The sequence below is a fragment of the Panthera tigris genome, chromosome F3, assembly GCF_018350195.1.
Source record: "Panthera tigris isolate Pti1 chromosome F3, P.tigris_Pti1_mat1.1, whole genome shotgun sequence".
In the NCBI taxonomy this organism is placed as follows: domain Eukaryota; kingdom Metazoa; phylum Chordata; class Mammalia; order Carnivora; family Felidae; genus Panthera; species Panthera tigris.
The window spans coordinates 38,903,145-38,926,167 of NC_056678.1; the positions used below are offsets into that span (position 1 = coordinate 38,903,145).

The 23,023-nt window shown below is 49.5% G+C and overlaps 2 protein-coding genes and 2 long non-coding RNA genes across 14 annotated transcripts in view; 2 read left to right on the forward strand and 2 right to left on the reverse strand.

The window, feature by feature from the left end:
• LOC122235710 (RAD52 motif-containing protein 1-like) overlaps positions 1 to 1,410 on the reverse strand; it is a 92,608-nt gene extending 91,198 nt beyond the window's left edge. The window contains exon 1 of the mRNA XM_042975460.1: positions 1,073 to 1,410. Within this exon, the coding sequence (XP_042831394.1) occupies positions 1,073 to 1,078 (6 nt within the window). The 5' untranslated portion in view covers positions 1,079 to 1,410. The remainder of the gene's footprint in view (positions 1 to 1,072) is intronic.
• Positions 57 to 1,671, forward strand: LOC122235721. The gene is made up of 2 exons (XR_006213741.1): positions 57 to 775; positions 1,404 to 1,671. It is a non-coding gene; the product is annotated as an uncharacterized LOC122235721 (long non-coding RNA).
• LOC102965818 (pleckstrin homology domain-containing family M member 1) lies at positions 1,615 to 23,005 on the reverse strand. 10 transcript variants are annotated; one of them, XM_042975450.1, is made up of 8 exons: positions 22,810 to 23,005; positions 17,269 to 17,357; positions 13,519 to 13,766; positions 11,154 to 11,780; positions 5,257 to 5,483; positions 4,169 to 4,327; positions 3,223 to 3,323; positions 1,615 to 1,958 (listed from the first exon to the last, which is right to left on the reverse strand). In XM_042975450.1, the coding sequence occupies exons 2-8, from the start codon at positions 17,314 to 17,316 to the stop codon at positions 1,773 to 1,775; spliced, it is 1,596 nt and encodes a 531-aa protein (XP_042831384.1). In that variant the 5' UTR covers positions 17,317 to 17,357; positions 22,810 to 23,005; the 3' UTR covers positions 1,615 to 1,772. The 10 variants fall into 10 exon arrangements, 6 of the variants coding, with proteins under 6 accessions (XP_042831384.1, XP_042831383.1, XP_042831385.1 ...); XM_042975449.1 differs by having other exon boundaries at positions 20,524 to 23,005; XM_042975451.1 differs by lacking the exon at positions 22,810 to 23,005 and adding an exon at positions 19,400 to 19,416.
• Positions 19,494 to 21,618, forward strand: LOC122235712. 2 transcript variants are annotated; one of them, XR_006213724.1, is made up of 2 exons: positions 19,494 to 19,954; positions 20,249 to 21,618. It is a non-coding gene; the product is annotated as an uncharacterized LOC122235712 (long non-coding RNA). The 2 variants fall into 2 exon arrangements; XR_006213723.1 differs by having other exon boundaries at positions 20,477 to 20,826.
• Positions 23,006 to 23,023: the final 18 nt, after the last annotated feature.

Genomic DNA, 23,023 nt, shown 5'->3' on the forward strand with positions numbered 1-23,023 from the left:
AGCAGGCTCCAGACTGTCAGCACAGAGCCCCAAGCAGGGCTCAAACTCACAAACTGTGAGATCACGACCTGGGCTGAAGTCGGACGCTTAACCGACTGAGCCACCCAGGCACCGTTAGTCAAGTGTATTTTTACAGTAGGGTCTAAAGGGTGAGCTTACAGGATCCCTGGGTGTGGACAATTTTATGGCAGCCTTCTTCCTCTTCACTCCGGGAGAAGATTTAGACTACTAGCAGTTAGTAAGTTACCTACTGAACTTAAAAATTTGGATTTCTCTACGTTGTGTGGGCAATGACCACTAAAGATGCAATCCTTTGGCTTAAGAATGTTTTCATGAATGTTAAATATACAAATCAAACTATAACTCATTAAGCCATTAATGAAATCCTTAAAAAGCATTCCCTGATTTCCCTACATGATTTTGATGAATTGGTGTACGTGTGTGCTTGTTGGGGTGAGATGATGTGGGAGTTTGGCAAGCAGGGTAAGAAGGAGAGATAAATTTGAAAAAACCAAAGAGTGAGGCCAGGTAGGGCACCAATATTGGAGCTCATGGTGCTTGTGCAGAAGGGCCGCTCTCGGCATCCAAATAGCTATTTTGAGGACTAACACACTGAGAGGGAAAGTAGGTCCTAATGATCCTTATTTTAATCCTAGAATGTCTGAGCCAGAAGGGGCCTTACAAAACAAGTCTCCTGAGGTTTCTAAGCAGTGGCCTTCAGACTGCTGCTGGTCTGTGGTGAAGGTTTCACCAGTCCTTGCCAAAGCAAGAAAAGGTAATATAAGCAGGGTTAAAAAAAATATTTTCATAAAACGAAATCCATTCCATTATCCTATAAATCTGACCCTCATTTAAAAAATTATTTTAATATTATTCATTTTTGAGAGAGAGCATGCATGTGCGAATGGGGGAGGGGCAGAGAGAGAGCGGGAGACACGGACTCCGAAGCGGCCTCCAGGCTCTGAGCTGTCGGCACAGAGCCCCTCGCCGGCGCTCAGACCCACAAACCGCAAGATCATGACCTGAGCCGAAGACCGACGGTCAACCAACTGAGCCACCCGGGCACACTGACCTTCATTTTTCATGCTGAAAACTGTTTTATGAGGAGATGCTGATAGAGGATAGTTGTTGTGATTCATACTCTTTCTAGGGCATTAAAATAAAAAGTTGGACATGTTAACATGGCCTTAACTTTTTTCGTGCTTTACTGGTCTGTGAAATCCAAAACTCTGGGAACCACTCAAATGTCAAACCTCTCACTTCAGAGCTGAAGCAGTTAAGGCTCAGAAGTAGGGACAGCAGTGGCCCAGGTGGGACAGTTTATTCAGGCAGTTCCGATTGTAGCCACGGGTAGAACATTCCTCCAACTGCCCCTTTTCTGTCTTTGCGTTGTCATTTTGCAGGTTCAACTCCACGTCAGCACCGTGTATTCGTTGTATGTATCCACTCATTCGCTGTAGCCAGTGTTCGTGTATGTCGCTGCTTCTCCAGGCAGATGGTGAACACCTCAAGAACAATAGTTATGATTTACCTTCCTTCTTCTAGTGCCCACCACCCTCCTGCCATACTAGGTACTCGAAGATATCTGGAATGAAAAATGAAGAAATCAACACATTCTTTGCACAAGGAATGCTTTAATAATTCCCCAAATATAACAACTTCTTCACTGTGGTCCTCTCTTGGTTCGCGAATGACAGTCAGGAACCAGGGGCCTGGGCTTGGATGGGTGCAAGGGGAAAGCCCTAGAAAACCATTTATTCCTGGGGCTCCGGTCAGTCCTTTTTGAACATGGGAAGGAAAGCAGATAACGTGAAGTGGAGGCAAGAGGAAGAAGACATGAAGAATCCCCAGGCGAGAAGAGGAACGCTGGAATGACTCCACGCCTGTCTCATTCCTTGTGACACCCCGTCATCCAGTAGGAGAGTGGCCGGCCCGCACAGTGCAACCTCCATGCCACCCTGTGGAGAGAAGAAGGCTGGCTTCTTGCTTCCTACTTAGTAGCTCCTTCTCCACATCCATGACCCAGCACTTAGTGAACGCACGGCACAGCACGGCAATGCACGGAACCCCCTTCACTGCTCGCTCTCTGGTCTGTCCCCCCGTGGCCCCTCTGAGCCTTCCTTTAAATTTCTCTTATCTGTGGTGTTTGGCTCCTCCCCCCGTTCAGCATGCTCCCACGTTTTCAAATCCTCCTCTGGCCCCGAAGGGGGAGTGCACCATTTTACAAGGCTGAGAGTCACTAAACAAACAGAAAGATAAATACATACATAAATAAATAAATAACCAATCCGTCAATCTCAGGGGCAACGATCGACTCTCCCTCCAGAGAGGGTCATCCCTAGTAGCCGTCAGCGTCTCTCCCGCATGGTGTTCTTAGAGTAGACAAGGCACTTAACCCCCTCCTTCCTCACAGACACCTGTAGAGGCAACTTATCTGTCTATCTATCTATGTATCTATCTATCTATCTCCAATTTGAAGCTCAGAAAAGTGAAGCAACCATTGCACTGTCTACCACTGGGAAGCTGACAGCTTTGGGGGTATTTGCTCAGCTGAGGAGCTACGCACCTTTTATAGAAAATGTTGCTGCGAATTATGGAGAGGGCCAGCCCCACCCCCCACCCGTGGCCAGCATGATGGTGCTGCTTAACTGGTCCCACACCTACAGCTCATTGAACCGCTCGGGGATGATGGGTCCAAGCTGAGCCAATCAGATTCTCTATCCCAGCCCCTTGGACTCTGGGGCTGAGACTAGCCAGTCTCCGTGACTGCTCAGAACATTAGCCCGTTAACTTGGGGGCAGCCACAGTCTGTCCTCTGGAATGGGGAGCAGAATATACTGCTCTACAAAGGAAGTAGTGAAGGAAATGCACGAGGAGGCAGAAACTTGTCAGGAAAGCCACACTGACAGTTCCCAGCTCCGCCTCCGTTCTCTTCCAGAGAAGAGACCCCTTGGGTAAGCTCGGTGAGACACCTTGTCCCCTCCGAAGCCATCTCCCTCAGCTAACTCAAGTTCCTTTGCTACTGTGTCCAAAACAGTTTTAATACAACATCAGAGAAAGACCCAGATCCCAAGTCTTGTAAGTCCCAGTTCCAAGCCCGCCGCTCTCCCACATTTTTCTAGATGGTTAGAAGGGGTGGAGTCCTTGCCTCCTGTCCCCTCCTGTCACTACATCCTTCTTGGGGCTCTGCCTGCTGACTTAGTCCCACAGTGACCTCCTCACCAGTTCTTCATTCCCCCTGCTCCAGACACAATCTTTTTCACACAGTTGATGGTTGAGAGAAGATCGGGGCTCAGCAGTTCTGAAGGGGAGACAGAGAATACCTGTGAGAACACAGAGGACAGTCCCAGAGACTGAGGCAGACACCGGCTCTCCCCGCCCCCCAGGGGCTGAGTCCTTCCAGATTAGGCAAGGGCTCCCTCCCAGAGGCCCATGGAGATATCCCTACAATGGCTGCTAGAGGTCAAGGGTGGCTAGGGGTGGGGGCAGGAGGGGCAGGAGTAAATGTATGTTTACTACCACACATCCTAGCTAGGGTACATGCTGGTTCGCGCCACGTTTGAGGGTTTCTAGGGAAAGGAAATGTCAAAACAGGCAGCACAGAGGCCAAGGTAAACCTTGCCTAATGAGAGAGGCTCTTCAGGTGAAGAGTGCAGGGATGTTGATCAGAGTACGAAAGAGGGAGTAAGGGGCAAAGCCATGGACCTGTGGAGCCTCCACGAGTGGCTCTGAGGTGGGGAGTTTGCCCTTGGCCTCGAATCAATCAGGCCATTGACCAAAGTCAGGACTTGATGGTTAGAGCTGAGCCTTCAGGGCCACCAGTCTGGCATTCAGCACTGGTTCTATGAGCCTCAGTTTGCTCGTCTGTAAAGCGGGGATCATAATAGTTTCCACCGCATGAGAAGCTGGCATGTGAAGTGCTCAGCATACAACACACTCTCGCTAAATGTTGGCCGCTGCTGTCCTCTGTTACTGGGTGTGCAGAGCCTTTCTGGAGCCTGCACCCCGGAGAATCTCCTAACCGGAGGGGCATCGTAGCCACTAGTGAAATCCTCTGCTCAGCAAAGGCATTCCTGGGTGCATTCCCAGGCTTGGAGTGGGACGAGAAGTCCCGTGAGTAGACCCCACTCATCCTCTCCCCTCTCCCACCCTGAGACCCCGGCCAGACCTTTGCAGTCCTCGTGGCAAATGTTTTCCGAGTGACTCTTGTGATCATTGCACCAATAGTGGCTGTTGATCTGGAAGACGCCATAGTCGAAGCTGCCGTCTGCATTTTCATTTACCTTTGATAGGTTGAAGTTGCTCTCCACAAAAGCCAGGCACAGCCCTTAGAACAGGGAGAAGAAGGTTTTTAGAGGGCTCTGAACTGAGGGACAAAGGACACGGAGGAGAAAGGGAGACGGGGAAGCAGAAGAAAGGAACAAGGCCTAAGAGGCTAGACGGGGCGAGCTGGCCGGAAACACCCATTAGCTTCTCTCCTCGCCCTTCGGTCCATCCACCTGCCCCTCAGTACAACCGCTCATCATCCCGCTGTCCATCCGCATCTCCTGCACTTGATGATCGCCTACTGTGTGCCATGACCCGTGCAAAGCCCAGTGAGGGACATTCAGCTGGGGCAAAGGCAGCTGGTGCCTTCAGCAAGAACGAAGACGCACCCCTTAAAGGACCACAAGACAAGATAAAACGAGAAGGACGGCACAAGACAGGTGTGTGCAAAATCTGGGCAAAAGGAAGCTAGCCCCACCAGGGAGGAGGACGAAGCCTTTGCACTGCCTGCTCCCTCTGCCTGGAATGCTCTTCCCCAGACATTTGGGTGACCCGGTCCTTTGCCTCATTCAGTGCTGCTCAATGTCACCTCCTCAGAGAGGTATTCCTTGACTTCCCCTTCAAGGACAAGGTTACCTCTCACTGCCCTGGCTTTATTCTGCTGCATAACATTTATCACCACCAGGAAGTGCTTCATATGTTTGTGTGTTTGTTTGGGGCTCGCCTCTCCCCCTAGAATGCGAACACTGTGAAGGAAGGGGCTTTGTTGATGTCTCTGTCCCCAGCCCCTAAAATAGTTCCCGGTACATAGTAAGTGCTCAGTTAATAATATTCAGTGGAAGGAATATAGAATGTTGGGAGGGGCTTCTCGGGGAGGGCTGCTTTTTGAACTTGGCTTCGAAAGATGAATGATGGAAAGATGGCCACATAGGAGGTGACCAGGAGCAGAAGAGGAATGGGGGGGCGGGAGTGTGAGAAAGCGGCACTCACAGTCACTCAGGGAGTAGCCCTCAAACCTATCCAGATCCTCCTTGTGCAGCACTCTGGCCAAGTCACAGCGACTGATGAGCTTGGCCTCATTTATGGCAACGAGGCAGCTGACCAAGGACATGAGTAGCATCCTCATCATCTTCGGAGGGGAGAAGGTGCAGCTGAGGGCCTGTGGTCCCGAGGATCTCCCAGACGTGCTGCTGGTCTCCTCTGAGCACCTGAGGAATCTGGAGACAGCAGCCAAATGTCCCGGCTCACTCACGGCTCCCCGCCTGGCTATTTCTCTTTCCTCTCACCATTTTATACTTTCTTTTACTACAGAAACTTTCAAACATTTACAAAATAAGAGAGAATAATATCATGAATCTCCATGTAGCCACTGCCCAGCGTCAACAGTGAAAAACCGAGGCTGATCTCCTTTCATCTATAGGTTTTCTCCTGTTTTAGCCATTCTCACTCTTGTAAAGGACACCTGGCTATGGGCAGCATTTGGGTACAGGGGTGGGGAGTGAGGCTGGCAAAGGAGACTGATGAGCACTGGACTTTACTGGTACTTGCGTGTGTGGGTTTGAACATGTGCTCTCGTAGGAAGGGCCAGGCCACTGGGTGTTGGTCTGCCCTCAACCCCACGCTCCCAGACGCATGATATGTGACTTTTCCCAAGGGTATACCCTGCCATGTGCAATTCCTGAGAGGCTGTCTTATAAGCTCTACACCTTTGTTTCCACTCAAAACTGGGGTCACTCAAGTAAAAGTGACCTTGTTGAAGAAATAAACTTCACTTTCACACTCTGTGTGTGTGTGTGTGTGTGTGTGTGTGTGTGTGTGTAGGGGGAGGTGCAAGGGGCGGGGACTCTGGATTCACATCGCCTGCTTTCAAAGGTTGGGCTGCAGTGTGACCTTGGGCAATATACTTTACCTCTCCGGGCCTCATTTGTAAAAGGAAGATATGCCAGTACCCACTTACTAGGGTTGTCATGATGATTAAACGAAATGATAAATGCCTAAATCTTGGTTTTGCATTCCCCCCCAAATAGGAAGCAAGACTTCTGGGACAAAGGTTGATTCCTAGGCTGGAGTTAGGAAAGGGTATAAAATAAGTCTGAATTATCTTGTGCTAGAAAGTAAGAAAGTGCTCAAAATATGGATTGGGGCACGTCAAATGGACATGAGAGCCAGCTCAGAGGGGCACCCGCTGGCCAAATCTGGAACACTTTCTTGGTAACAGCTTTATTGAGATAAAATTCACAGTACATAATTCACATACCGCACAATCACTTAATTTAAAGCGTGCAGCTCAATAGTGTGTTTGCAGAGCCGTGCGACTATGATCGCGGTCAATTTTAAAACATTTTCATCAGCCCAACAGGAAACCCCATGCCCATTAGCTGTCACTAATCCACCCCTCCTCCAACCCCTGCCCACCACAAGCCTACTTTCCATTTCTCTAGATTTACCTAACCTGGACACTGCACACAAATAGTCACACCATAGGTGGCCTTTGAGCCCGGCTTCTTTCGCTTAACAATGTTTTCAAGATTTATTCATGTTGTGGCAGCCACTGGGATCTCATTCCTTGTGATGAATCCTTCTTTTGTCTCTCTATTGATCATTTTATAGACTTTTGGGCTACTTTGGGGCTATTATGAATGACGGTGCTGTGAACATTCACGCACAAGTGTTTGTGTGGACAAATGTTTTCATTCCTTCGGGCATATACGCCAAGGAATGGAACTGCTGAGCCATAGAGTAACTTCAAGTTTCAACTTTGGAGCAACTGCCTGACTTCAAAGTGGCTGTACCATTTTACATTGCCATCGGCTTTTCCACATCCTTACCAACACTGGTTACTTTAAAAAAAAAAAAAATTATAAAGTTTATTTAGTTATTTTGAGAGAGAGAGAGAGAGAGAGAGAGAGAGAGGGTGCACAAAAGCTAGGGAGGGGCAGAGAGAGAGGGAGAGAGGGAGAATCCCAAGCAGGCTCCTCACTGTCAACGCAGAGCCCAATGCGGGGCTTGAGCCCACAGACTGTGAGATCATGACCTGAGCTGATATCAAGAGGCTCAACTGACTGAGTCACCCAGGTGCCCCAACGCTTGTTTGTTTTTTTAATTCAATTTACTCTTTTTTTTTATGTAGGTTCTGCCCATGACCCTGATGTTGAGAGTCACCATGCTCTATACCAACGGAGCCCACCAGCACCCCCCCCCCCCACTAACACTTGCTATTAACTGTCTTTCTGATCAAAGCTCTCCTAATGGGTGCCAAGTCGTACACATGATGGTTTGGATCTGCATTTTCCTGGTGGCTAATGACGCTGAGCATCTTTCTATGTGCTCTTTGGCCATTTGCATATCTTTGGGGAAATTCAGTATTCAGATCTTTTGCCCATTTTCTAGTTGGGTTATTTGTCCTTCTTTATTGAGTTGTAAAAATTCTTTATCAGATGGGAATGCAAGCTGGTGCAGCCACTCTGGAAAACAGGATGGGGGTTCCTCAAAAAACTAAAAATAGAACTACCCTACGACCCAGCAATTGCACTACTAGGCATTTCTCCACGGGATACAGGTGTGCTGTTTTGAAGGGACACATGCACCCCCATGTTTATAGCAGCACTATCAACAATAGCTGAAGTATGAAAAGAGCCCAAATGCCCATCGATGGATGATGGATGACTGTATATATATATATACAATGAAGTATTACTCGGCAAGCAAAAAGAATGAAATCTTGCCATTTGCAACTATGTGGATGGAACTGGAGGGTATTAAGCTAAGTGAAATTAGTCAGAGAAAGACAAACATCATACGACTTCACTCATATGAGGACTTTAAGAGACAAAACAGATGAACATAAGGGAAGGGAAACAAAAATAATATAAAAACAGGGAGGGGGACAAAACAGAAGAGACTCATAAATATAGAGAGCAAACAGAGGGTTACTGGAGGGGGTGTGGGAGGGGGGATGGGCTAAATGGGTAAGGGGCACTAAGGAATCTACTCCTGAAATCATTGTTGCACTAGATGCTAACTAATTTGGATGTAACTCTTAACAAATAAAAAATAAAATTAAAAACAATAAATTAAAAAAAATAAAAAATAAAAAATTCTTTATCAGATACATGGCTTGCAAATATTTTCTCGCATTCTGTGGGTTGCCTTTCACTTTCTTGATGGTATTCTTAGAAACAAAAGAATTCAATGATGATGAAGACTGTTTCCTCTATCTTTTCTTTTGTTGCTTACGCTTTTGGTATCGTAGCTACAGAATTAATACAGAATGGTTTCTAAGGTAGTCTGGGACAGTTTGGCCATCAACACAAATAAAGATAGTGACAGGGGAGCTTGGCCGGCTCAGCTGGTGGAGCGAGCGACTCTTGGTTTCAGGGTCATGAGTTAGCACCCCACCTTGGGCCTAGAGCGTCTTTGAAAAAAATAAGGATAGGGACAGATTATAATCTAGTGAAAGAGATAGGAATCCCTGAGTCCTTAATAGTAATAAATAGACAAACAGATACACAACGGGGATGGGGTTGGAGCTCTTCCTGACAATAAGATGGTGAGTGATAAACGTGGAGGTGGTCATGAGGTTGGAAAATCATCACTCTGCAGCCATCATAGATTAGTTTGGGCAAGAATCATCAATGGATATTAAATCTAAGGTGGTGGGAAGCTTGGTGAAGAACTGGATGGGGCACCTGGTCTGGCTCAGTCGGTTAAGCATCCAACTTCCGCTCAGGTCATGATCTCGTGGTTCATGGGTTCAGGCCCAGCATCGGGCTCTGTGCTGACAGCTTGGAGCCTGGAGCCTGCTTTGGGTTCTGTGTCTCCCTCTCTCTCTCCCCCTCTGCCGCTCACACTCTGTCTCTCTCTCTCTCTCTCTCAAAAATAAATAAACATTGGAAAAAAAAAACTATCAATGCCATGAAAACACAGAATGGGGCTATTTCTGTCACCGTGTGCATGTGTGTGTGTGTGTGTGTGTGTGGTGGGTGTGTGCATGCGTATCTTTCCCCTGAAAGCAGGTGTATGTTCCTGAGAGCAAAGGCCTAGGTTCCTCCACCCACAGGCTGCTGCTTGGGCAAGATGGCTGCCCTAATGGCCTTGTTTCCTCACAGATGTCTTCTAAGCTCACTCCGTACCAGCCCGACTCTTGATTTTGGCTTGGGTCATGATCTCACAGTTCCTGGGATCAAGCTCTGCATCACGCTCTGCACTGACAGCGAGGGGCCTGCTTGGGATTCTCTCTCTCTCCCCCCGCCTCTCTCTCTGCCCTTCCCCCACTCATGCTCGCTTGCTGTCTCTCTCTCTCTCTCTCTCAAAACAAGTAAATAAACTTGAAAAAAAAGTTGATCATGTTCTACCTATTAGATGAGCAAATATCCAAAAGTTTGATAATACCTTCTGCCTACAAGGCCGAGGGGGCACAGGTACATTCCTGACAGAGTGTAAACAGGCGATTATCTATGAAAATTGTAGATTCATTTATCCTTTGCCTCAGCAATTCTGTTTCTGGGACTTTACTGAACAGAGATAGTTGCATAGAATTCAAAGATCACATACACACGGTTATTTATAGAAAGAGTGAACTCCAGTGTCCAGTAAATACAGGGCTGGTCAAATAAACTAAGGTACATTCATACAATGGAAACACATGCCATAGGGGGGAAAAAATTAAGAAACTGATATGAAGCTCCAAAACAAAAATTCTGATCTCTTCTAAGACAAGGTATCAAACAGTATATTTATAATAGCTTTGTGGGGATGGGGCAGAGATAAGAAATATAAAAGACATTTAAAAGTCTATTACAGATCTATTAACAGATATTAACAGTTATTAACAGATCTATTCATATCTGTTAGATGCATTTAGAAACATCAGAAAAAGACATGTAAAGGGGGTGCCTGGGTGGCTCGGTCAGTTAAATGTCTGACTTCAGCCTAGCTCATGATCTCACGGTTCGTGAGTTCGAGCCCCACGTTGGGCTCTCTGCTGTCAGCACAGAATCTGCTTCAGATCCTCTGTCCCCCTTTCTCACTGCCCCTCCCCTGCTCATTCTCTCTCTCAAAAATAAATAAATAAACTTTAAAGAAAAGAAAAAGAAAGATGTAAGGAATTAATAATTATGGTTACAAAGGTGGAGAAGACGTTTCACTGTAGGTAGACTTTTTTTTCTTAGCATAAAAATAAATCTATTAAAAAATGAGTGTTCAAAAAGGGCCTGAACGAAGAAGGCTCTGCTGGGGTGAGCATGGTACAACATAGAGAGATGGTGACTCACTACCTTGTACACCTGAGACTAATATAACACCGTGTGTCAACAATACTCAAATAGAAAAAAGTTCTTTTAAAGAGACAGCTCTGCCCAGCGTCCCTTCTCTAGTCAAGTTCATTGCTCCCTGTGCTCTTCCTCCACTCACTCGCTTGGCCCCTTTTGTGCACCACCTCCTCCAGGCCTCATTCAGGGTCTGTGTCCTTCAGAGGCCTTCTGGGAGGTCGCAGCGGAGCACCCAGACGCGCTGGGCTTCACTGCGTCTTTTGGAAGTTGTATATCTAACTCCGAACCGTTGGTTTCCGCCCTAGAGGCAATAATATTTTACACGAAGCCTCAGAGAAATTAGGTAACTTGTCGAAGATCAGCCAGGGGCAGAGCTGGAGCCTGATTCAGCTCTGAGCCCTCCCTGAATCCATTCTCCTCGCTGCCCCATGTTGCCTCCAGTTACAAGTCCCGGCAACTCCAGTCCCTGAGGAAGAGCCACGATCCCCTTTTCCTTTATGCCCTTAGAGAGGTCAATGCTCAGTGACAGGCAATCACATGCTACAGGGAGGGAGAGAAAGAGGAAGAGGAGAAGGAAGGAAGGCAGGGGGAGGAGAGGAGTGGGGGAAGGACACTCACTCTTGCAGAGACGGGTCTGAATCATCGGCATTTGCTGTCCCCAGGTCGGAGTCGTAGGACATGGGCTCCTCGGAACGGTCTGGACTCTTGGAGCCATTCTCTTGGAGTAGGCAGCTATCAGAGTTTAGGCTGCAAGACAGCTGGGATGAACCGGCGGTGTCCAGGCTGAGGGAGGAGGCCGTGAGCTTCCGGTTCCGTCGGATCTTATGGCCTGAGTGCTGGACTTCGATGTCCTCCGAGCCTGAGGAATGGGAAATTGAATCCAGAGACTCTTTCCGCTGTAGTTCTGTCCCAGAGGTGGTGAGGGGGTCGAGCTCAGAGAGCGGGCAAAGCCCAGAGAGAGCCAGCGGGGTGAGCGTCCACTCGTTTAAGATGGCGGACTTGTAGGAGAGCTCGAAGGATAAGGACGTCAGTCCCTGCAGGAAGCTGAGGAGGAACTCGCCCTCCTCGGCATCTCGAAGCAGGGCTGTGGGCTGATAGTACTCGCACAGGCGGGCGGGCTCCTGGAGGAGCAGCTTCAGGTAGCACTCCTTCAGGCCGTCATTGAGGGCCAGCCTCAGCCAGGCCCGGCAGCGGCCCACGTCCGTGCTGACAAAGATCAGGTGCTCCAATTCCGAGACGATGTGCCTGGGGGTGGAGAGGACAGGCTTGTTTCAAGAAGTGAGTTCAGATCACAGAGGATCATTTTATCCACTGGTGAGCAGGAGCCAGTAATAACGACTGCAAGTATATACAGGCTTGGGAAAAAATCTCAGATAGCAGTGTTCTACAGGGAATTGAGAAATATTTAGCTACAACTCCCCACTTTTTCGAGGTTACTGTCATGCAGGATAATTGCCATTTTTGTTTCAACTCCCCAGGCGCCCTTGACATCACCTGCTCATCCGGCATACATGTGATGAGCCCCTAAGTGCCAGGTCTTTGGAGCTGTGAAGATACAGGATACAGACATGGTCCTGCCCTCAGTCCAGGTTACTACCTTTCAAGGGCACACGGAAGTGAACCCTGTTGTCAGTAGAGCTGGGCTGGGGGGAAGGCAATCACTTCCAGGTTGCAGTAAGGACAATGCCTTAGGCAAGGCATTGCGGGATTAGGCATAGGGATTAGGCACAGGCAAGGCATTGAGCTGGGCCTTGAGGGATTTCAAGCCGCAAAGATGGAAGGGGAACCTCAGGCACCAAGGACTGACAGAGAAAAGGCACCAAGGGTAGGGAAGCAGCAGCTGTGTAACAGGAGTGGTGAGCACTCCCGTTACAGCACGGGGAGGAGGAGGAGTGGCTGATGGGGTTGCAAAGTCAGGTGATGCAGGGTCTTGAGCATCCAACCGGTGAGGCAAGGTGGGGCAAGGGTCCCCACACCTGGCTGTGCGTCAGAATCACCTGGGAACCTGGTCAGGATACAGATTCCGGGGCCCCAACGAAGTGAATGGAACTCCAGGCTAGCACTGGGGAGCCTGAGAGTTTTTACACCGGGAAATGACTTGACCGCAGTCGCGCAGACTTCTGGGTGGGCTGCTCGGGATAAGATCATGTACCCAACTCAGTTCCCGAACCCTTGGTCTGATGTAAATGCCCTTCCTCTGACCATCACAGTGCCCTGAGCACGTCTCGCCCATAGGAGTGCGTGCTCCACAGGGCTCAGGGAATGAGCTCGGGTTAGCTTAAGCTCAATAAGTGTTGACCAGCTGCCTGACCTAAGGACAGACACAATGAGATAAGGGGGACAATCAGAAAGCCACTGCCACCTAGGAGTGAGGTAAGAACCTGAGATAGGGCGGTGGCAGTCAGCATGAAAAGGAAGATACAGACTGACAAGGCACCTTCAGGCTGAAGGTGGCATTTAATAGCCCTTAGAGGCAACGTGCCAGCAGCTGCTTGCTCCAAAGCCCAGGCAGTTAGGGCCAGGGCCGCAGAGGCAAACGTCCCAGGGTGGATGGATATTCAGATGATCTGGATTCCACGTCTTTAAAAAATGCCATAGCCTGTTAGGATATAATACTTAGCATAGAGATGTTCAAACATTCCAAGGCAGGGTCAGCAAACCTCTTCTGTTAAGGGCCACTTAGTAAAGATTTTAGGCTTTGCAGGCCACACATTCTCTGTTCCAACTACCTAACTTTGCCACGGTGTGGCAAAAAGGCGGCTCCTGCTAAAGGCGACCAGCCAGGGGCCTGAGCAGCCCCAGGCCATTGCCTGTGCGCTGAGGGGCTCTTGAGGCTTGGTCTAACAATAACCCCTATCTCACCCATCTCCATTCTAGAACACAGAGCATCTCTGCTGCTTTCCCATATAGCTGTAGAGGGAGAGCCCAGGGTCACTCACACTGAAGCTCCTCCTCAAAGCAAAGCCTCCCCTGCTGATCTCACTTGTGGGTGACAGCTTTCAGGAGGGGCCAGAAGACAGGCTGAGGCAGAGGCTTCTGGTGGGCGCTCTTCTTCCTTTTCCCTCCGGCCTCGGCTCGGATGTGCTTGGCATGCAGGCCGTGGATAAATACGGCCTCCAGGGCACTGCACATGGTGTTGGCATCTCCGTCTTCGCTAGTGACCACTGTGTCCGAGGACACGTACTGCTTCTGCAACGCCTTCACAGATCCCACTAGCTTCTTCTTGATGACCTAGTCGGTGTCAGACATAACACAGGCCTTTAGAAGATCCTGCGGTGACCGCTGGAAGGTAAGTGCTTATCACCAAATACACGCACACCCACACACGTGCTCACGTCTACCTGTGGGTGTGTATACAGCAAAACTAGCACAAGCTAATCATAGAAAACAAAGATGGGCGCCTGGGTGGCTCAGTCGGTTGAGCGTCCGACTTCGGCTCAGGTCGTGATCTCACGGTTCATGGGTTCGAGCCCCACGTCGGGCTCTGTGCTGCCAGCTCAGAGCCTGGAGCCTGCTTTGGATTCTGTGCCTCCCTCTCTCTCTGCCCCTCCCCCACTTGCACACGCACGCACGCTCTCTCTTTCTCTCAAAAATAAATAAACGTTGGAAAAAATTTTAAAAAAAGAAAGAAAACAGAGACAAAGCATAGAGGAGAAAAGGAAAATTACGTACTTATACCACCCAGAGATAGTTATTTTTTTGCAAAGATATTTGTATATTTTTCTTTTGTTTTGCTTTTTAAACCGAACTTCAGTGATTTGATAGCCGTAGAAATCTTGTGTTTAAATACCGGCTCCATCATAGTTACAGGTGTGGGAGCCTGGGTGATCCATCTAGGGCAGGGGTGAAGCTTTCCACCTTGTTTAGGGGTCTACGATTCCATGAAGAGGCAACAAGTGCCACTTTAGAACCATAAAAACACCAAGAAAACAGGAGCATGGTCCACATTAAGAAAGATCGTAGGGGGGCGCCTGGGTGGCGCAGTCGGTTAAGCATCCGACTTCAGCCAGGTCACGATCTCACGGTCTGTGAGTTCGAGCCCCGCGTCGGGCTCTGGGCTGATGCCTCGGAGCCTGGAGCCTGTTTCCGATTCTGTGTCTCCCTCTCTCTCTGCCCCTCCCCCGTTCATGCTCTGTCTCTCTCTGTCCCAAAAATAAATAAAAAACGTTGAAAAAAAAAATTCAAAAAAAAAAAAAAGATCCTAGGGGCCCCTGGGCGGCTCAGTCAGTTAAGCATCTGACTCTTGATTTCAGCTCAGGTCATGATCTCACGGTTTTTGAGTTTGAGCTCTGTATCTGGCTCTGTGCTGACAGTGTGGAGCCTGCTTGAGATTCTCTCTCTCTCTCTCTCTCTCTCTCTCTCTCTCTCTCTCTCTCCCTCTCTCTGCCCCTCCTCTGCTCATGCTCACTCTCCCTTTCAAAATAAATAAAATAAACGTTATTTATTTAAAAATATCTTTTTAATGTTTATTTTTGAGAGAGAGAGAGAGAGAGAGAGAGACAAAGTATGAGGAGGGGGGAGGGGCAGAGAGAGAGGAAGACACAGAATCCGAAGCAGGCTCCAGGCTCTGAGCTGTCAGCACAGAGCCTGATGCAGGGCTCGAACCCACGAGCCGTGAGATCATGACCTGAGCTGAAATAGGATGCTTAACTGACTGAGCCACCCAGGCGCCCCTAAAATAAAGAAATAAACTTTAAAAAGAAAGAAAGAAAAAAGGAAAGATCCTTGACCTGGCAGTCAGAGGCAGATGTTAGTCTCAGCTCTGTTGGTCAACAGCTGGGTCACTACAGACATTTCACTTAACCTCACTGAGCTTAATTTCCTCATCTGTTAAACGGAACGAATACTTCCTGACCTACAGCACAGGAGTTGGGGGGCGGGGGGATTACTCTGAGGGCAGGACTTGCTTTTTTTTTTCATTCTTGCATCCTCAACACTTGGCTTGGTTCCTGACACATGTAAGTATTCCGTTAAGGTCTGTTACATAAATCAATTATAAAATACATATATGTAAAATCCTTTGGAAAGATAAAGACAGTTCTGTCATAGTATAAGCATGTCAAAATTACCTATGTGTTTTGGAAAAGGATTGGGAGGGAATACAGAAAACCTGGTTTGAACTGTTAGCTGATAGGATTATGGATAAATATTTTACTGTTTTATTTTTATCTTAGCCCAAACAGTTCATGTTAATGTTCTTTGAAAAGTCGAATGTTCTTTTTTTTTTTAAAAAAAAATTTTTTTTTTTTTAATGTTTATGTATTTTTGAGACAGAGAGAGACAGAGCATGAACGGGGGAGGGTCAGAGAGAGAGGGAGACACAGAATCTGAAACAGGCTCCAGGCTCTGAGCGGTCAGCACAGGGCCCGACGCGGGGCTCGAACTCACGGACCGTGAGATCATGACCTGAGCCGAAGTCGGACGCTCCATCAACTGAGCCACCCAGGAGCCCCTGTTTTTTTTTTTTTTTCTTTATAACAGCTTTAATGAGACACAATTTACATTGCCTAAAATTCACTCATTTAAACTATACAGTTCAGTGATTTTTGGTATGTTCACAGAATAGTGAAACTACAGCCACTACCTAATTTTAGGACATTTTCATTGTCTCAAAAAGGAACACTGTGCCCATGAGCAATCACTCCTCTCTAGTCCCCTCTCCCTCAACCCCTAGCAACAACTAATCTACTTTCTGTCTTTATGGATTTGCCAATTCTGGACATTTTGTGTAAATGAAGTCATACAGTATGCAGTCTTTTGATGTTAGACATCTTTTCATATGACTTATGGGTCATATACTTCTTTTATTGTTTGCTTATTTGACTGGAGAGAGAGAGAGAGAGAGAGAGAGAGAGAGAGAGAGAGAGGCAAAGAGAGAGGAGGACAGAGGATTCAAAGTGGGCTAAGGAGTGACAGCAGCAAACTCCCAAATCGTGAGATCATGACCTGAGCCAAATGGACGCTCAACCGTCTGAGGCACCCAGGCCACCCTAATGCCCTCTTTTCTTTTTTCTTTTTTTTAATGTTTATTTATTTTTGAGAGACAGAGAGAGACAGCATGGGAGGGAGAGGGCAGAGAGAGAGAGGGAGACCCAGAATATGAAGCAGCCTCCAGGCACTGAGCTGGCAGCACAGAGCCCGATGCGGGGCTCCAGCCCATGAGCCGTGAGATCATGACGTGAGCCGAAGTCGGATGCTCAACCGACTGAGCCACCCAGCTGCCCCTTCTTTTAATGTTTACTTATTTTTGAGAGAGAGAGAGAGAGAGAGAGAGAGAGAGAGAGAGAGAGAGAGAATGTGCATACATGTATGTGCCTGTGGGGGAGGGGGCAGAGACAGAGCGGACCGAGGATCCAAAGCAGGCTCTGCTCTGACAGCAGAGAGCCCAATGCAGGGCTTGACCTCACAAACTGCAAGACCATGAGCCGCTTACGATCATGACGCTTAACCGTGTGAGCCACCCAGGCGCCCCATATGTATGACTTCCTTTGAGAAATCCTTGGTCTTCAGGCAGCCCCTATTAAAATCCGTTGTTTTTTATCAATTCCCATTCTATCACCAATAAGATGTTCTAGAAAGGGCAGGGTCTCCTCAGAGCCTGCTTCTGCTATAACTCTTTCTCAGCCCGAAGCCTCGCTTTGCAGACAGTACTCATTCATTTCAAAGTGAGGAAGACCAATGACATGGCTGTCCCGTGCCCCTTCCCCACCCTTGAGCCTCTCCGACTGCCTACCGGGATGGCAGCCCGGGGGTCCAGTCCATTCTCCACCACCGAGAGCATTTCCGCTCACGCTGCAGCTCCCTCGGAGAATCACATGACACCTGCAGAGACAGACGGCGCGGCCACATGAGCAGGTTCCAGCTCACCACCCCCAGCCAATTCTCCCCCTCCCCCCAGCAGGCAGCGGGTCAGCCCATCTTCCTCAAACTGCAATGCAAAGGCCTCTGAATTCAAAAGTAAAAGCCAAGAGTGGATTTTAAGGAAGGAAACAAGGGAAGAGAAGAAATGTGAGGGCTCGGATCTCAGGAGGTGGGGAATCCTATGTGCCGTGGGTGGGTCCACCCTAATCAGGGCATGGAGAGGCCTCTGTATGCCACACCAAACGCTGGCACAAAAAAGCAGGGAATGAGGGGCCGATTTGGATACAGAACTAAGGGTGCGAGGGGGATGCTGCCGCTGGAGGTGCCAAGAGCCCACGTGGACCAGGAAGCAGGGGCTCACAATTCACATTCGGAGCCTCTGACTCCTGTGCCAGCCCGATGTCTGCCAGCTCGGCAGGGACAAGCACAACTGAAGGAAGTTTCCAAAGGGAGGGCCTCTTGCTACATAGCTGCTTCCCCTCCAGGCACGAGGGTCCAGCTGGAGCAGCACAGGGACACGCCTAAAGGGAAACAACACGGGTTCGAATCTCGATTTGCCACTAACCACTTAGGCATGCTAGGTGGGGCACCACGGCAGACGTCTCAAACGGAGGTTATGAATGTGGAAAACGCCCAGCACAGGGCCTGACGGTACTAAGGATAAATGGTATCTATTACCCCGGTTGGATGTGGCCAAGCCTTATAGGCAAAGGCCACTGTCTGAATGAGTCCGCTCAACTACCTGAAGTCAGTACACAGGTAAATCCCTCAGGGCACTGGCTTCCCCCCCACCCCCCCGGGGGTGGCTTAGGTGGGGGGGGGGGCCTCAACCTGAGCCTCGGGGGGTGGCTGTTGGCTCGCCTGGACCGCCCCAGCCACTTGGACGGACCAGGATTGGGCAGGCACATTCCCATCTAAACAGATCTCTAGTGACCACGCTGCCGAGCATGGAGGGACACCAAAAAATAGGTCATCGCTGTCTCTGTTCTCAAAACCCTATGGCCCAAAGAAGTTATCAAATGGAGGCATGCTGAATGGATTTTGTACTGTTTACACACATTGCTTCATTCATTCCTTGTAACCACCCTAGGCGAGCTCTTTTATTATCCAGATCTAACAGATATGAAATCAAAGCTGACCCAGGTCAGGGAACTTCCCAAGATCCCAGGGCTGATCAGTGGCGGGCTCTACCACCTTCGGCCAGGATGACATCCACCCTTCTGGAAGAGGCGGGTGTGAGCTAGGGCTAAGGGGTGGCTGGGGAGGGGGCAGGGAAGTCTTGGGAGGAGGGCTCTCCAGCTGGGGGCCCAGGTGGCGGGATGCAAGGGAGCATCAGGGTTGAGTCTGGCAGGAAAGGTTTACAGGCGAACAGTGAGGCATGGAGAACGGCAGGGTGGCCCTAAATGATGAAAGACGCTCTGATTCAAGCCCTGGCCTCTGGATCCGGCAGAGGGTGAACAGGACCCAGCGCCGACCTTCCTAAGTAAGGACATGCAAAGGCAGATAGGTGTGTGGAGGACGGCCCCCACGAAACCAGCTCTGGTCAGCGCACAACAGACTGACAGGAGGAACACTAGCCCCTGGCCACAGCCCATCAGACTGTCTCTCCCTCCACCACTTTCCCAGCTCCTACCCACTGGGAATCCTCAGGACCCTTCGCTGGAGACCAGCTCCATGCTCTGGCCACCAGGGCACCGGGAGAAGGGGACATACTATAGAGTCGGTCCTGAAACCGTGCCTGATCCTAGAGGCTGGGTTTCTTCAAGGCTACCCTACGCAGCCCTGCAGGCCAAGTTCAGGCTCGCTGGCTTTGAGACCCTGGCACCCAATCCCCTCTGGCAATTCCGGGGGCCTGCCCTTCTAGACAGAGCCTCAAGCCCTAAAACTGCCCTTCCCTCAGCCGGCCTCAAGGCTTGGGCCTCCGCAATCTGAAGAGGAAGACCATTGAGGCCTCATCAACTAATTCACTGAATATAATATTCACTGGAGGGAGGGAGGCTTATCATTAAGTGGGTGCTCTGGCCAAGTCAGGGTCTGCTGAAAAAACAAAGTAAACTGACACTGAGGTCAGAGCAGCGCCAGACAAGAGACAACTGTGACCTAAAACAGTGTCAGGAACGTCACAAAAGGACAACAGTGCAGAGAAACCTAGAAGAATTGCCACTTGACAATTCACAAAACAGAACTGAGACGTGGGGGTCAGGCCAAAGTTCCGGGCACATCTTTCCTTGCAGGAAGCCAAAGCTCCCTACATAGGCCTGTCGGTTCTAGAACGCCTCAGGAAGGCAGGAAATGGCTCAGAGGCAGGACCACGACCATCTACGATGTGAGATCTCTGGGCTCTGGGTCTCCTGACTGCTAGGTCAGCACTCCAGCAGGCTCCTTGGGTGAGCCAGACCCCCATCTACCATGCTATGGGACTGGTTTCACTTTCTATCTTCAGAGCTGTCTTCACTGACACCAAGAAGCAAACGAAAGAGGGGTGGGTCTTCAGGAGACCCAGAAGAAAGAGAGCAAGTAGAGAGTTCAAACATCCCTGATACAGTTGAGCAGAAAAGGTGAGTGCCGTGTGCCTTTAGGAAACTCTTAAGTCACCCTACGTCTACCTCTGCCCCTCTGTATTGGTTCACTCTGGCACAGGATCTCATTCTCTATCCTCATTTAATTCTTAAAACAATCCTGTGAGAGAAGGATGAGTATCCCTCATTCACAGAAGAGAAAACTGAGGCTCAGTAGAAACATGCCTCAGGTGAGGGACAGAATTTTCTCATTCCAAGCTCTGTGCCTTTCGTCAGTTCATACTGTCCCAGGTCCTTGGTTCAAAGAGTTTCAGGCAAACTTATTATTCACAGACTCTTCAGAAGCTCCACCTTATCAAAGAAGGCCTAACACTGACAAGAAACAATCGTGCCCATCAGATCTGTGGCCCCAACTAGCTGACCACAGGTCCTTTCCATGGCAGCCAGGTTTCCGAGCTGTCCCTCCTCAAATGTTCCAACACACAGGAAGGAATCGTTGGGGTTGATTCTCTTCGTGATACTGCCTGGCCTTCTATAAACATCCAATTTCACTTCCTCCAGAGACTAAGGAAGAACGAAAGGAGGAGAAGGACTCAGATGAGACTTACATTAAAAGAAGAAATGGATAACCTGGCTTCACCACTTTCGAAACACTCCGTTCATCAGTAAACAGCAACCTCTTCTTCTTAGAGACTTCCCCGCCATCCGCGACAGCCTCGTCTCTACGGCCTGACTCCGATCCTGCACCTGGCTATGCACGACAACAGGCCGGTGTTTAAGCCCTCCAGCTGCTGTACCAGGTGATGAGTCAGGGTTTTCAGTTGGAAACAAATGACAAAGTTATCTTCTGATTCAGAAAGACAGCTGATACTTCAGACATGTGAGTGCTGAGTAAACAGCACCTCCTTCTACCTGAAGAAAGTTGGATTTCTAGACAAGAGCCCTGTGGGGGGTGGGATGGGTGTGGGGGGGGGGTGGGTAGGGCGACAAAGCAACTGAATATCAGCTGGAGGGCAAGCAACTTCTAGCTCGTGATTCCCAGTCCAAAGGCTAGTGGGTGAGGCCAGAAATGTGAGGTCTAGGAACACTGGGTATCTTTCTTTCCTCCCTCCCTCCTTCCATCCAACAACACCCATCTCTCCCATATTCTTGTCCCAGATCCCTTAAGATTCTGGCAAGGACCAAACTCTGAGTGAATGAAAGCAGGACCTTTGCCTGACTCATTCACCATTGTCTTTCTAATGCTTCAAACAGTGCACGGCACACAGTGGTGCTCACAAAATACTTGCTGAATGAACAGATGAGTAAAATAAAAAGGCTCAGACCGTTTCAGACTGTAAGAAGTTGAGGTATACAACTTCTCAGTGGTGGGGTCACTGCGGAACTCCTTCCATTACACCAAGCTGCCAACAGGCTGAAACCCTTCAGAGATCACACCTTAACGGAAGGGGATATTGAAGGTAAAAGGACATCCGATTCTCAAAGGCGTGAGACTATAAATGCAAGCAAAGACAAGGGGTCTTCTTTGGGGTCCTTTACAATGGCTGTCAAATGGCCAATCCTTTGGAGTTTGGTCACCAGAACTTAGAGGGGATGTGCACCCCCAAATCCCAGGAGATTATAAATGTTAACCATGGAGCCTGGGTGCCTCAAGAATGTCTAGCTACTCTGAGATAACTTGACTCTCTGTGTTCATGGGTAATCAAAATGCTCAAAACTCAATGATCCAGCACCTGCAAAAAGAGGAAGCAATTCAACAGCCTCCACGGAGGCCTCGGCGTCCCCAGGATCCACTCATCTCTACTCTTCACAACATGTAACGTCACCTCTGGCACATTCGGTAGCGGGACTAATCTACAACCAGTTCTGGCCAGGAGGAGCACTGGGTGAGGGTCCTTTCTGAGCGGCAGGGCAATACACATGGACATGATTCTGTGACCACAGCCAACCCCACACAGTGGAACCGCTTGAGTTTCTCCAGATCATCACCCAAAAGGAAGTGATAAGCTTCCACTGCCCCAGCTGAATGAGTAGCTCCCTCACCTTCCAGGTATTTGGATGATACCTATCATTCCAGCAGCCAACGCGAGTAATGTAATATGGATGCCAGGAATACAATCCTTAAGGACAGGTACAGGGGGCCTGACATCCAGGAAAAGCACTTGACCCACGGGAGAAGGATCTCTACTCCTCCACACTTACTTACCATCTGAGGCCCTGCCTCAATTGAGGTGTTCGGCAAGTGCCTGGCTCTGAGAAAGCAGGTGGGGTTGGCAGGGGACTGCACTAGGTTCTCAGATCAAATGGGGACCACATCAAGGGAAGAGTGGGCACAGAGCTGGGATGAAGAGTTGAAATGGGGATAGGAAGACGTCAATCTAACAAGATTGGGTAGGGGTGGTGGGAACTAGGGCAGCAAGAGTTGGGGGGTGGTTTAGCAAAGACTCAGGAATGAAGTGTCCTCAGGCTGGCTGGGGATGGAAAGAAAGTATGCGGTGGGCTTGGAAGTTAGGGGTTGAGTGGGTGAGGGCAAGAAGATACATACAAGACTTGAGATAGGGCTGAGATCAGAGTTGTCAAGAAGAGGGGGGTAAGCGCAATAGGGCATCTACTGTAGTGGTAGGTATTAAATGAGTGGGGGGAGGTGGGTGTTTTGGCTGAGCAGACCTTGGGGGGCTGAGCAGGGGGGCTGGGATAAGAAAGCTGAGCCTGAAAAGGGGTAAGCCAGAAAGACGGGGAGGGGGAGGGGGGGCTCGAGGAGGTTTGCGTGGAGCACTGGGATTGCCAAAGGGGTTGAGGGGTGAGAAGGAGATGCGTTAGAGGGAGGCGGAGGGAAGTGGCTGTCCTAGGGGTTGGAAGTGGGCTACCGTGGGGTCGAGTGTGGCTGCACTTACGCAAGACCAGTGGTGAAGGGGTGAGGGTAAGGGCTGGGCTCGGGTCACGGGTGGAGAAGAGGAAGGGGACGGGTCGGTCAGCACTGGCTGTTTGGGCTGAAGGCTCGGGTCCGAGTGGGGTAGGGTGCGAAGGCTCTGTATTGAAGGAGCTTCCCACTGATTTGCTGGGCCTGTGCGCCACGGGAAGCTCCCCTGGGGATGGTCTCCTGAGCCT